This window comes from Uranotaenia lowii, chromosome 2 (assembly GCF_029784155.1).
Source record: "Uranotaenia lowii strain MFRU-FL chromosome 2, ASM2978415v1, whole genome shotgun sequence".
Classification (NCBI taxonomy): domain Eukaryota; kingdom Metazoa; phylum Arthropoda; class Insecta; order Diptera; family Culicidae; genus Uranotaenia; species Uranotaenia lowii.
Genome location: NC_073692.1, coordinates 374,145,481 through 374,160,142, shown reverse-complemented (window position 1 = coordinate 374,160,142; position 14,662 = coordinate 374,145,481). Strand labels below are relative to the sequence as shown.

The following is a 14,662-nucleotide window of genomic DNA, read 5'->3' as shown; positions in this document are numbered from 1 at the left end:
CTATGAACTGAATCCTGTCCTAATGTGAGTATTGAACCTGTATATACAGATATATCTTAAATTTTAATCTTGAATCCGAATCTCAATGTGGTTTGTTTTATTGATTTTATAGAGGCATTAAATTTACAATTCATTCGCCTCTTAAAAATCTCAAACTTTAAATCTGAATCCTGAATCTGAATATTAACAAATTTATGTTCAAGATTCACACTTAAGATTCAGATTGAGGATTCAGATTTAAAGTATGAGATTTTTAAGAGGCGATAATCCATTGTAAATAAATTTTATTTTATTTGCAACTTGAAAGAAAATATCAAAAATTTTTAATTTATTAACTACAACGCAGCCTGTCAGTTACAATTAACTTTTAGTTCAGGCTAAGGAAATTGAAATAGATTTATCAAAAAAGAATGTAAATGTTAACATTTTAAATCACAAACTTAAAATAATCCCGGTAAAACGCTTATGCTTTTTGCCGATAATTGATTTTTTTCCTCAGTGTAGCTTTCAAAATGTCACCCTCTTTGCGCGAAACACCACCCACTCCGACTCACCGCGGCGCGCCTCATCGCACGCACGAGATTTATTTGTTTACGTTTTCTTCGACAAAAGACTGATCCCGGGTTCGTGTACGGATTCTGCGAGAAAATGAAGATTCTGCTGCTTTCGTCCGCTTGTTTATGAGTTGAACTATAGCAGGAAAAGATAGTCATAGTACGCGTTGCAACCGGAAGTACTGCTACGGATATCTGACCATCCAGAGAAATGCTTCCCCAGTACGAACGCTTAGGCGGTGATCCAGCCGACCCAACGGGCGGACGTAGCCAGTTCCGAATACGATTCGGGAAGCTGGCCGTCTCCACGGTAATGTTTCCGGTGGTTGGTTTTCTGTTCTGCGTAGTGTGGTCCTTGCTCTATAATTTTGACCAAGCCAACTCGACCCACTGTCTGGTGTACAACTTCCTGCCATCGCTGTCGGCTGCCATTGGGAACTACCAGCCACAGCGTTTCGTGTGGCAGTTTTGCGTCCTAATACATGCTCCACCCCGCTATGCGATTGCCTTTCTGTACAAAAACTTCCACGTGGGCTTGCTGGGCAAACGCCGGAAAGAGCTGGCCTATCTGGCTTGTATTCTCAACATTGTCGAACTGAGTTCACTGGTTGGGCTCACGCTGTGGACCTCGGTGGCCGATTATGGTCAGTAGGGAATTCATTCAAAACAAGAGAAAAATTATCTAAACGGATTTGTTTTTTTTTTCTACAGAAATTCACAAGTTCTGCTTCAGCACCTTCGTCATTGCGTCCATGATCTACATGATGCTGTTGATAACGATCAATAGGATGACGCGCGAAAAGGACACAATGCTGACGCCTTCTGAACGCAAATCGATAATGTTCAAGAAGCGACTGTTCATCGCTAATTTGCTGTCCATTCTGTTGGCGGTGTATTTCTTCGTAAGACACAACTCGCACTGCGAACCGGGAAGTAAGTTTCCTTCTAAATTTTGAAAAAAATGATGAAAAAATTTAACTGTATCGAATTTTAATCTTCTAGTTTACTCACTGTTCGCCTTGAGCGAGTACGTGTTCGTGTACAGTAATATAGGCTTCCACATGACGGCCTATTGGGACTTCATTAGCGCGTATCTATACTTTGACTGGCGAAGCGGGATCCACTTTTCGGCTGTGTAGAATTAGGACGACAGCTAGGACCATCATCCCATATACTTTAAGAAAGGCGGAACGCAGGGATAGATAATAACCAAAACACAATAGATTCTAAAACAAATCTGGATTCCCACAAAACTACCACTTGTAAATCGGAAATCACACTGGAAGCCAGTGTTCGGGAATCGAAAATGGATAAGTCGAAACATCTGCTTACAACGACAGCATTATTCAGTAATATGAACGACGATAATCAGCGCGGCTTGGTACATAAAATTTGGCCAATCACTGTTGGAGAACTTACATTCTTCTGTTTTCCATCGGAATGATTCTATACCATAGCAGTTTTTACTGGTTGTTGTGTTTGTACAAATAGACTAAGTTGTACCTATAGACCTACATATACCTATGCTTTGGCGCTAGTTTACTATACTTTGAGAAACTTGTTGAAAATTTCTTAAATAAAAACTTATTGAGTTCAATAAAAGTTTCTTAAATGAAAACGTGTTAATTCAACTGAAACGTTTCTAGATGAAGTTCGTTTTATTTTAAATCCAAAGAGTTCAGGTAGGTATCAAAATGTAGGGGGAAATTTTAAATTAAGTACATTATCGTCAAAAAGTGGGTTAAACCCAGGTGAGGAGCTTCGGATGAACTTTGAGAATGAACGTCTGTCACTTCACTCGACTACGAAACGATTTTATAATCCATGCAGTAGAGGGCTGAAGACAACTTTGGTGAACATGACATTTACAGATTTTTCCAAAAGTATGTCATCAAAAAAATCTAAATCATTAAGATTCTTCAAGATATATTTACATTGATACAATCAAAGAAAATTAAATCAAACTATTGTTTTCAGAGCTTTCACAAATTGATCCATGATATCAATAAAACGAAATAAAAGCTTTCCAAAATTTTACTTGCCAAGCAGTAGTGATGACACTGCTGTCGTTATGATAGGTTGAGGTTTTTTTTTTAACAAAATAAGTAATAAAAAGGTAATTCGATTAACCTAGTAGGGTTTTTCTGCTCTTGTCCATTTCTTTTTATTACCAGGCATGAAAGATGGCGGTCTTGTACCACGCTCTTTGGAAAATTTCTGAAAAGCAGTCAAAAACTGTGTTCGTTCGTCCGCTGCCGGTCCTGCGGCGGCAGTGCCAGAAACGACACTTATTCCATTGGTCTCGACCTTTTCCGGACCCTTGCTTTTAACTTTGGGAACAGTCCCCGGGACGAAATCGATGTGCTCGGCCAGGTGCAGCTTGTAATTGAGCGCATCTTTGCAATCCAACCGACACTGGGGACAAACGTAGATGCCGTTCAGCTTCATGTGATCCAGAATTTTGTGCACCAGATAGCCAATCCGGAATGCGTACTGATGGTCACATTCGTCGCACTTGTACGGCCGTTTGCCCGAATGTCCGTTAAGGTGGTCCCGGAAACGGGCGTAATACTTAAATTTACCCGAGCAACTGTCGCAATTGAAGCTGGTCGTTTGAAAATGCACTTTCTCGATATGCCGGTTCCAGGATCGATTGTCCGGCAGGACTCTCGGGCAATATTCACACACCTGGAAGAAAGAGATCTCGTTTGAATGATGTTGTTTTTTTCTTTCTATGCCCAAAATAGGTAATCGGTGATGACCGAACCCAAGCTTACAATGTTCTTTAGCTGGTCCTCGATTTTCCTCGCGTCTACCATGTGTGCCTTCAGATCCTGCAGTTCCAGAAGAATAAGAATCTCTTGGTTGGCCGTTATCAGATCGTTCCAAACCTCTGACAGCTCCATCGGTTCCACGGTAAAATAATCATCATCCCCTAGCAAATCATTCGGTTGCTGCTCATCGCCTACAGCAGCAATTATAGGTGCTTCCATATCCGGGATTATAGGTGTTTCCATTTCAGGAACGATTTCTTGATGAGCGGTGCTGTCAGCGTTCGAATATATAATTTGCGGTGCGTGTTCCAACGAAACTGGTTGCAGTTCCTCGGCGAATTGTACCGCATCTTGAAACTCGACCAGCTGCGGTTCCTGTTTGGCTTCTTCGGGCACAGCACTGTCTTCTATCTCCTGAATGTAGTACACGTCCTGACCATCCACATAAATCGAGCCGAAGTTGATGTCCGCTGGGTTGTCAGGATTCGATACGGTACAGGTGGCAGGAACTGTGTACTGGAAATGGAGTGGTGGTTCCGCTTGCTGAGTGGGAGGAAGCTTTCCAATAGCGGTGGCCATCCGTTGTTTTTGTCCCCTTGCATGCGGCGCTTGGTAAGGCGTATGACGTACTGTTGCAGTCGCTACGCTAGGGCTTTGTCGGCTAGGACCAGGGCTTGCAGCAAGTTGGTACACTATTTGTTGCCCTTGCGGGATTTGATGCATTATGGTATGGCTCTGTTGGTGCTGTTGATGTAGGACCATCTGATCCACTAGCTCTTCGTCGTCGATCAGAATAACTTGTTCCATTTTACGCCCTCACTGCTCGTCGTTTTCGTATTAAAATCTAAAATATTTTAACCAATTACACCGAATTAGAAGAGAATTTTAAACATTTTTCCATAGCAATCACAAAACCATTTATACCGCCTGATGGCAAAACAACAAACTTTTTCGTTTCGAAGTTGCAGTGTTGCCAGTTTTTTAAAACTAAATTTCAGTGAGCTGTAATGTTGGTAGACAGGTTCAATCTGGTTTAGAAAATCCCGGCAGCCAACACCTTTTACACTGCTAGAAATTAGAACTCAATATTTATATGTTTGGCCAAGGTTTTTTGATACACTATAGGTTCTCCGACTTTCACAGTAAGTAGGCGAGGAGTGAGCGGGGCTCTAAATGAGTTTGTTTATTTTTTGCTCAGCTTTTCGGTGGTTTGTTGGTAAACAAACTTCATGAGTTCCGCATAGTTGCATAGCCTACATAGCCAAAATGGCTGAATCGGGAATTCGACATTCGGTAACACCTCCTGAATATATACACACCTTGTGTTTGGTGATGCACCCTAAATAATTTTCACTTAAAAAATAAGTGACATCTGTAGTGAATTCTCGCCATACGTAATTTCATTTGAATTTTAAGTGATGGGATGGGTCAAGTGAATGCACTTAAGTGACCGGTCAAGTGAATTAAACTAGGAAATTCGAGTGAAATTTATCTGAGTTTCCAAGTAAGTTTCTAGTTAATTATCTCACGCGTTTTTTAAACAAAAAAGAACATTTATAGAACACCACTTCGATTTCAAATACTTACATTACGCTTTCACCATAAATTTATTGATTGGAAAATTCCATCGTAATCCCAAGGCAGATCGATTACTGCGGATAGTGCGACTTCTAAATCTTCCCTGCTGCAAACCAGAAAATCTGTCCAGTTCAACCCACAAGCTGAAACATGATAACACCTTTAAATAACTTATCCTCACATCACCTTTAACACAAACTACCGCCAAAATCGCCTAGTAAAGAATTGGGAAAATCCAAATCCAGCATAAGCTTTAAACGCTGCTCTTTAAAATTTGCCATTTTGAACTCTGAAAATAAACACAACCGACCCGACATTCACTTGGAATTCAACCCGAATAGGATTGCACCGTGAAAAAACCATGAATTCCATATTCACAGACCATTAATATTATCGTCCTCGATACCGTGAATTCACATTGAAATTCATATTTTTCGACCATACATTTCATACTTTTGACGAAAATAACCATGAAAAAGGGGTATTGTTATGCAGCGTGACCATGAAAAAAATGGCGATTTTCCATACATTGTAAAGCTGGAAAATATGAAGTTCATGGTTCTTTCAGCTTCCAGTTTTTCACAATAAAACCATAGAAATCCGATGATTTTCATGGTTTGCCCACTGAAATAAAAATCTTTGCTCATGTTGAGATTTTTTTTTCCTGTTTTTTTATTTGTCATTCCGTAGATTAATTGAATAAAAAACGAATAATTTGTTTCAAATTTTTATTCAACACTTATTCATAACACTTATTCACACACTAAATCACGGCAATTCAGAGACTCGCAATCGCACTTCCATTCCATAGCGACTCCCGGCATCCACCAGTTTAATTCCTTAGTCAGCTGCCCTCGTCGGAATTTGGAACTGCGGAATAACGTCAGCTTCTAAAAAGAAAAGAATTTTATCAGTCTTTTCATTAATGCAATATATGCAATAAAAGTACTTACCATCACCACCGCAGATGGGCCCATCATGTTCCGATCCACGGAAAAGTTCCAAATTTGCCCGGATTAAGTAGTTCCGATAAAAAAAATAACCAGCTCACGAGATCGGTCGCAAAAAATGCGCGCGTAAACAATGGCTTCTACACGGTTAATTGTGAACGTGTAGAAATAGCAAAAGTTAAATCACGTTTGGATTTGCATTTCACCATGAAGTACACTGCACACTTAATCTTTTCTCCTGTGGTCGGATCGATTTCGTCCTGTATTTTCAACAGCTGAAATTACAGGACGATTTCAGGACAGCAAAACAGCTCAGGAAAAGAATCGTCCTGTAGGTTCGAAACGAGTATCTCCTGTGAGCTCGAAACGGTTTTCACCCGTTTGTCGTGAATTCTGCTACCCTCTCCCTTAGTTCTAAATTCTTTTATTTTTTTATTTGCTTTCAATGCACTGTTCAGAAAAAAAAAATACAACAAGAAGAATATATTTCAAGCATTTTATTATATTTCACCTTATTTCACTAGTTTTGCACATCTCAACGCTTTTCACTTTCAAAACACCACAGACGAGACAGTCCTCTGTAAACAAACAAAAAAAAGATTTTCACTACTTTCGTAACCAAAACGCTGGATGGCAATCAAACTTACCTACGCGCCGGGTGAACTATGGAATTTAAAGCCTTGCGCCCCGGGTCCATGTCAGCTAGCTGAGTCGATTGGCCAACCAAAGCTTCCAAAACGGGGGAAAGAATCCTGACCAATGGTAGAGTTTGTCCACACAGCCGTGCTGTTCTTCAATGCAATGCGTTCTTCGCAGCCTCAACTTAAATTTCAATTAACACTATTCTATAACCATCAATCAATTAAAATCTGCGCGAGTACCGGCCACCAAAAAATTAACAAATAAAACGACAGTAGGTAACCGCAAAAAACGACAAGCAGAAATGGTTAACGGTTATAACTTTTTTTTGCACTGGTGAAAAAGAGAGAAAAAATCCTTTTTTAAACATGGGAGCAAGAGAAAAAAAATTACAAGAAATGTGTCTCCCGTGATTCTGGAGGACACTGTCTTGAACTTACGGGGATAGTTCAAGTTCCTGTGCACTCGAAGAAGTATCATCCTAAATTTCAGGAGAAATGAAGTATCACGAGATACGGATGAGAATTGGTTTGAATTTCGTGATAATTGAGCTATTCCCTGTGATTCGAAAAATCGTTATCCCGAGCGGAATAAATGCAATCTTAGTGTGTGTAACAATAATAATCACAAGAAAGTTATTGTGGAACCGTACTCCTGTCACTATGAAATATTTTGAATTTAAGATATACTTCACGGTGACGGTGAAAATTATGGTGATTTCATAATAAAATGCGGTTAAAAGATATTTAGAAACTACGATGAAATTGATTGTTAAATTGAAAATCATTGTTAAGTTATCTTAAAACCATCCCGCATACTAAAAAACTGTATCTCAAACAGTCTATACGATTCATCTACGGCTCCAGGAATAGTGATTGTCTCTGTAGACGTAGCTTTTACATTAAACTTTAGTTCGATATCGATAAGAACGAAATATGAACGTTCATGTGGAAAAGTGATGGTATTCAGAACGGTTCATAAATGGTATGAACGGTTAACTTCAAGTTTTCTTTAATGTCAAAATGATCGCAAACCGTTACACCTAGCATCCATGACTTATGTCAAACTCTCGTCAAAAATTGACCGAAACGCTGATCAGAGCTGCCAGATGGTTTTGCAAAAAAAAAATCAGCACACATTTATGAAAATATTCATATATTTAAAACTTTTTCATTTAATTAAGAATATTAATACCATGCAGCCAGGTTCAAGACGGTCCAATGAATCCAAATTTCAAGCAAGAGAGCCTGCAAAATTAATTTACGTTTGTTTTGCTCAGTTGAATAAACGCCTTGGAGTTGTATCACATCATTAATCTTAAGTTTAGTTGTGTCACATTCATTAATAAATTATATTGATGTCACGGTTCTGTCAAACACCTACAAACTTAAGTTTAAAAAAACATAGTTTCGTTTTAAGTATATGTTTACCTCATAAAATACAACCCCCCCCCCCCCCCACCCCCCATCCCGTCTCCCACACCTTTCAATATCTGAAATTTTTATTAAATATTTTCACATATTACTGTCAAAGAATTTAGCAATCACATTTGAAAAACTTTTGTTCTGAAAAAAAATCGATATACTTGGCACCACTGCCCACAGACGAAAAGTGCTTCGGAAATTCGAAATCGCGATATGTTCCAGCCGTCCGGTTTCGCGCGTTTTCGTGAATTTATCCCCAAAAAGTTAGCCGCGAAACATAAATTGCAAACAAATCAGGTAAATTTTATCAATTTTCTTTACTTTCCGTTTTTTTCACCGTATTTCCCGTATTTCATTTTCAGATACACACCCAGGAAATGGCGACTAAAAAAAATTGCCCCGCTGGGGGAAAAATGCATTCCAGTAACCAAATGCGTCCGGACGGCCAGCCCCGTTGGCAGTGTTTAAGATTCCTGCGACCAGCCCCGTTGGCGTTTCACAACTTCTCCAGGATACTCCACCTGGGTAAAAGGATCCTTTCAATGGAACCTCAATCGGATCTTTACCACCATCGCATTTCTTCCACCCGGAACGAATTGAAGGGAAAAAAGCGGAAAAGGGTAAAAAGCGTAAGTTACATTTAAAAACACCAAAAACAATCTACCATTATTAATCTGTTTAATTTTTCTTTGCAGAAACCCGTATTTATGGCCTCCAATAGCCGATTTCTTAGGGCCCTGGAGCTCATGGATAGGGACCGCAACCATCACCCAAAATTATTCGGCTGCCGTTCGAACCGGGCAGAAAAGCCGCCGGAACTGCTTCTAGCTAGCTGCAACCTACAGCAAGCGCCCGATTCTAGTTCCCCAGCCGTGAGGACCTCCCACTACATGAATTAAATGAAATACGCAGGCGATGATAAAAGCTGACCGGAAAAAGTTAATTAAAATAATAGAAAATAGTGAAAAGAAAATGTTGTATTTTATTTATTCGAATCCGATAACTCCACTCACATTTGTGTATGTGTACGTGATCTAATCACGCACGGTTCTGAATACCGTTTTTGTAACGTTGGAAGAACGTTTTGTCAAATCTTGTCATAACTATTATTGTAAATGTTAAGGTACAAGATAACTTTAAGGAAAACTTTAGCAGTAACTGTTTGATGCACTAAAAACTTTTCTACAAGTGAATTTTGTACGTTATCTCAACTGTTTGTGAAACAGTTCCTCCGTATAAGTGTTTTAACCGTTTTTAACAATTACATAACCTAACGACATATTAAAAATACTGTGAATTCGGATTTCACGGTTCAACTAAAGTATTTCACAGTTTGAATAACCGTTTGCTAAAGGTTTTTTTACGCTTCATTAAATAGTCGTTTGACTATTTAAGAAATCGTTTGGATACAATCCTTATTTATGCGGGATGGTCTTTGCTATTCGGGAAGTGATGGTGTACCAACGGTAAGGGATCTGTCAATTCTGTCGAAATCTTGTGCGTGTAGTAATTTAGAGCTCCAAGAAAGTGCTTTGGTTTGCCTTTAGTGATCCTCCTGCTTCAACCACTATGACAACCCACACCCAACTCAACCATCTACCAGAGAAGTTCGGAACTTCACCAACAGAGGGCCGCTACCAGTAGGACCTCAAAGATGGTGTACCTCAAGCACTACGCCAACCCACACCCTAACGACGAGAGAAGTTCGGAACTTCACCAACAGATGGCTGCTACCATCAGGGCCTGCAAGATGGCGTATTGTGGAACATGATGGGGCGAAATAGGGATGACGTCATGGGCTACCATATGCGGCTGAGAGGTCAATATCCGCATTGAGACAGCTCATTCTGGTTCGCCATTGCTAAAGCCAACACATCGACTTTTGGTGAAGACACTAAAAATAAATGGTCTGGAAGCAAAGTCCAGAACCGTAGTTTAGACTCCGTGAGTCCGTGTCCGTGAGTCTGTCAAAACCGAGACATCCAGGTAACCACAAAAACCGAACCCGTAGCCAGCGTAGACAGTCACCCTAATTAACACCATTAAATTCCCCATCATGTTCCCAGGACCCCGAAGTTTATGCTTCAAACTTTATGAAGCTTACCAACCCGTTAGGCCTACATCTGGAACGCATAAATCCCAAGGTCAACTGTGGACCCAGCTCCGAGGCCGGATCCAGCGGATCCACTAGGCACCCATCCCACGCGGTCTACCTACGGCACTGAGGCGACGCTGGAAATTCTGCTCGTCAAGCCGCCACCTGAGGACCGTTATATCGTGGTAGCCAGCAGCTAGTTCGTCCACACCGAGATATCGTTCCGAAGACGAGAGGGAGAGTGGATATTCCGCAGCCTTACCTCCCCGTACCACGGCACCGTTTTAAGGTAGGAGTTACGATAAGGTTGAGAACCGCAAATTGTGGGTAGTGGGACACAAAACTTACCAGTGTGTTCGTAGTGCAATAAAGTGGGAAATTACGACGGGTGAAGTTAAAGTGTTTTCTTGGGCATTGTTCGCGTTAGCTTTAGCCGACCCTGAGGTGTTGTTCGGGGGGTTTCTGCCTAGTTGTCAGCTAGCGAGCCGTTTGTTACACTTGGCGCCCAACTAAAATTGCTCACAACGATTTAAGTTGCTCGGTAGACACTTCTTACAAAAGCCCGTCTTGCGTGAGTCTCTGGGAAAACGCCCAGAAGCTTGAAGAAATTTGTCTTAACACACTACGTTTTGTGATTATACAACTATTCTTTGGGATATTCGTCCAATTTCTAGGGGTTCTGGACGTCTAACGAAAATTGATGAAGCAACCAACAACTTGAAAAACCTAATAATTAATTAAAGTCGGAAAGTACAAATTTTCACGATAATCCGGAAAATTTTCTTCTTCGGTGGAGGGAGGAAATAAAAATCAAAACCAAAACCAAAAACCTTTTAATTTTTCTAGTATCTTAGCTCTAAATTTCTCATTTTGGCCCATATTCAAAATTGTTTTTTAATCAAGCATACTGTTGTTTCTTCTTGATTTAGGCTCCGATTTTAATTTGTTAGTAGTTTAGTTTTGTTAATATAGTAACGTAAATTTATTTATTTCAGTTTGCTTAATATTTGGACTCAATTTCAAAATCGTTAATTTATCATACTAAGATTTTGAGCCGACCTGGTAGTCCAGTGTAATAATTGTATTCGGTCCAGTCCTTATGCTTATCGCAACATTTTATTAATACGCATTTATTTGTAATTATTATTTTAATGTGTGTTAATGTAAATTTTAATTTAACTAATTTATTCTAATCTAATCATCGTGTTAATACTTTGGTTAGTCGTTCTTTTAAAATCTATTTAAATATTTCACCTGCAACGTTGTACCATCTTAAGCAAAATGGAAATGTCACACCTGCTTTCCCAATATCATTCGTTGAATCCGGCTCACCTGACGGAAGACGAGCTTGAATACGAGCTGCATATTAGAAAGATTCCTGTCGATGCGAGTCTGACGCGTAACCAGTGCGAACGATTGTTACGAATGGATCTAAAAAAAGAAAAAAATCAGTTAAGAGTTGATCACGCATTCATTAGTGAATCAGTGGAAGTTGAATTACAAGTGTGTGCGGAAAAATTAAACTCAATTTCCAGCTTCTTGGAGGGAGGGCGAGCAAAAAGAGCACCTGAGCAGAGCTTCAAGACCAGGATTCTTCACATCCTTTTCCGAATGGAGAGATTGAAAAATCTCACTACTGAAGAAAATGATTTGGAGTCCCTGGCCTTGATAGCAGGCGAATGCCTTAAACTTATCAATGTGTTCTTTTCGCTGGCTTCACCCCATCCAGAAGTGCGGAACGCAGAATTGGATTTAATCAATGGGAGCATTAATAGGGTTCGTGCTGAGCCTGAACCTGAGGAGCAGCATGTAGAAGATATGGTTCTTTTGAATAACCCACTGGAACCGGAAGTGAATGATAATGGGAATGAACCAGAACATAGCACCGATCAGGATGATGAGGATAGCGACAGCGATGAACAGGTAGCAGCTGAATGTAAACAGATGATGACCCTTATGCAAGGACTACTACAAAGAGTTCAAGCTTTGGAATCTAAGCTGGCCACTAAAAAAGCAAAGAAAAGTGCCAACAAGGTCACTAACAGCACTCTCAAGGATGGAAAGGATCAGCGTAAAGAAGACAAAGGAAATGAAAAGCCCAAGGATTTTTTGGCCTGGCTAAAGGAACGGAACAGTTCTATGGGAAGTCTGAAAGCGAAGGAGCTGGAGGAGAAGGTGGAATCCGTAACTCAGCATCCTAGAGAAAATATGCCAAAATCTAACCGTCTCCCAGTGCACAAATGGATGATCAAATACGATGGCATGGATAATGGCCGAAAACTTAATGAATTCGTAAAGGAGGTCGAGTTCATTGCTCGTTCGGAGGGCTTTTCACAAGCAGAACTTATTCAGTATGCTCACCATTTGTTCACAGAGAAGGCTAGGTCTTGGTATATGGAAGTTAGTGGATCTATCAATACATGGGCACAGTTAGTGGAAGAACTTAAACTAGAATTCTTACCTGTGGACATGGATTATGCCTACGAACGCCAAGCTGCGAATCGGCGCCAAGGGCCGAGAGAAAAATTTCAAGATTTTTATCTTGACATGGCCAAAATCTTCCGAAACTTATCCCGTCCTTGGGAAGAACAGCGCAAATTTGACCTGTTATTCCGGAACACGCGGGAAGATTGTCGCATAGCCATGCTTGCAGCCAATGTTACTTCAATTCCTAAAATGAAAGAATTTGGTAAACGGTTTGATGCTATAAATTGGCAGTTATACAGTAGAAGGGAAAACAGAATTTTAGGTAGATCAGCGCCTGTGGAGGAAATCAACCAGTCGCGATTTTCTGAAGCACAACGGGAAAAAAAGTGGCAATCTACTAATCAAAACCGTGACCGATATCAACAGCCACGATCAGAAGGAAACAAAAACTTTCAGAAAACTTCTGGCAAGCCATTGGATAGAGGTGAAAGAAAGAAGGACGATTCAGGAAACGGAAAGAGCTGGAAAACAAGTCATATGTCGGCTCCAACAGAACCCATTCCTGGTCCCAGTGGAACCAGCGCTCTGCAACGTATAGTTAAAGCTTACATTCCGCCGCGACATGGGGTTTGCTTCAACTGTCGCGAAGTAGGGCACGGGTTTACCGAGTGTAGGAGGGACAGGAACTGTTTTTGTATGTCGTGTGGTTTCCCAGGATTTCCGGCAACAGAGTGCCCGTACTGTTTCTCAAAAAACGTGAAAGGGACTGCCCAATGAGGCAGGGCAAGTCTAGAGAAAACTCCACCAGACCTCAAACACTACAGACAGATTCTACGACAGAGATTCTTCATCAACTTGGCTATGCTCGCATGGACGGTGACATCAATGAGGATATCGAGATTGCAACGATGCTCGTTACTCTCAACAATGACTCTCGTCCGTTTGCAAAAGTCGAGTTGATGGGAATTTCAGTCGTAGGACTGCTTGATAGTGGAGCAGCTAGGACAGTGATAGGAATAGGAGCTAGAAAATTAATAAAGTGTTTAAAATTGAAACTGATACCTACCAACATCAATCTATCCACGGCCGGAGGTCAACATTTAGAAGTATTAGGGTCCGTCGAGTTGCCGATCACATTCAATGGAATCACCAGGTTGATGCCTGTGCTCGTAGCTCCTGATCTCAATAGGCGTTGCATTCTCGGTTACGACTTTTGGCGCAAGTTCGGAATCCGACCAACCATCCAAGAATCTGTAGAATCTGTCGACGAAGATGTAGGTATTGATCTAGAAGAAGAAGAAGAGGAAATTAGTGACGAAAAAAAAAGTCAGTTAGAGAAAGTTAAGCAAATGTTTTTAGTAGCAGGTCCAGGTAAATTTGGCAAAACTAGTCTGTTAGAACACCGGATTGAGCTGAAAGAAGAATTCGCACACGCTGAACCTGTCAGAAAAAATCCGTACCCGTGGAGTCCGGAAATTCAGCGGAAAATACATTTGGCGGTTGACAAGATGTTAGATGAGGGGATCATCGAACCTTCCGACTCAGATTGGTCTTTGCCAATAGTACCGGTTAAAAAAAGGGATAGTGATGGAGTCCGACTTTGCCTGGACGCCAGGAAACTTAATGAACGTACCAAACGCGATGCTTACCCTCTCCCCCACCAAAATCGCATTTTAAGCCATCTGGGCAAATTTAAGTACCTGTCGACGATTGATTTGTCACAGGCATTCCTACAAGTGCCTATGCATCCGGATTCACGAAAATTTACGGCGTTTTCAGTACCTGGAAAAGGTTTATTCCAATTTCAGCGCCTTGCATTTGGCTTAGTCAACAGCCCTGCAACATTAAGTAAGGTAATGGACCGTGTTTTGGGTCACGGAGCCTTAGAACCCTTTATTTTCGTGTATCTGGATGACATAGTTGTAGTTAGCAATTCTTTCGAGGAACATCTAGAAAAACTGCGTGAGCTTGCCAGACGATTGCGGGACGCAAACCTTTACATCAATCTCCAAAAATCAAACTTCTGCTGCTATGAGCTTCCGTACTTGGGCTACATATTGTCTAGAGACGGACTTCGGCCTAACCCCGATCGTATACAAGCGATCCTGGGGTATCAGGCACCCAATTCGGTCAGATCCTTGCGTAGATTTCTCGGTATGGCAAACTACTACCGCAGATTCATCTCGAACTTTAGCGAACTCACTGCACCTCTCACCGACTT

General features: G+C 40.8%; 3 protein-coding genes across 3 annotated transcripts; 2 read left to right on the top strand and 1 right to left on the bottom strand.

Annotated features, from left to right (window-relative positions):
- Positions 1–562: 562 nt before the first annotated feature.
- LOC129745621 (post-GPI attachment to proteins factor 2-like) lies at positions 563–2,172 on the top strand. The gene is made up of 3 exons (XM_055738811.1): positions 563–1,198; positions 1,266–1,487; positions 1,557–2,172. Exons 1-3 carry the CDS (start codon positions 766–768, stop codon positions 1,691–1,693), a joined length of 792 nt encoding a protein of 263 aa, XP_055594786.1. The 5' UTR covers positions 563–765; the 3' UTR covers positions 1,694–2,172.
- A 225-nt stretch (positions 2,173–2,397) lies between these two features.
- LOC129745618 (transcriptional repressor CTCFL-like) lies at positions 2,398–4,282 on the bottom strand. Its single transcript, XM_055738804.1, has 2 exons — positions 3,332–4,282; positions 2,398–3,242 (listed from the first exon to the last, which is right to left on the bottom strand). Exons 1-2 carry the CDS (start codon positions 4,133–4,135, stop codon positions 2,685–2,687), a joined length of 1,362 nt encoding a protein of 453 aa, XP_055594779.1. The 5' UTR covers positions 4,136–4,282; the 3' UTR covers positions 2,398–2,684.
- A 3,785-nt stretch (positions 4,283–8,067) lies between these two features.
- On the top strand, positions 8,068–8,892 carry LOC129745624 (uncharacterized). The gene is made up of 3 exons (XM_055738820.1): positions 8,068–8,216; positions 8,282–8,548; positions 8,615–8,892. Exons 1-3 carry the CDS (start codon positions 8,133–8,135, stop codon positions 8,816–8,818), a joined length of 555 nt encoding a protein of 184 aa, XP_055594795.1. The 5' UTR covers positions 8,068–8,132; the 3' UTR covers positions 8,819–8,892.
- Positions 8,893–14,662: the final 5,770 nt, after the last annotated feature.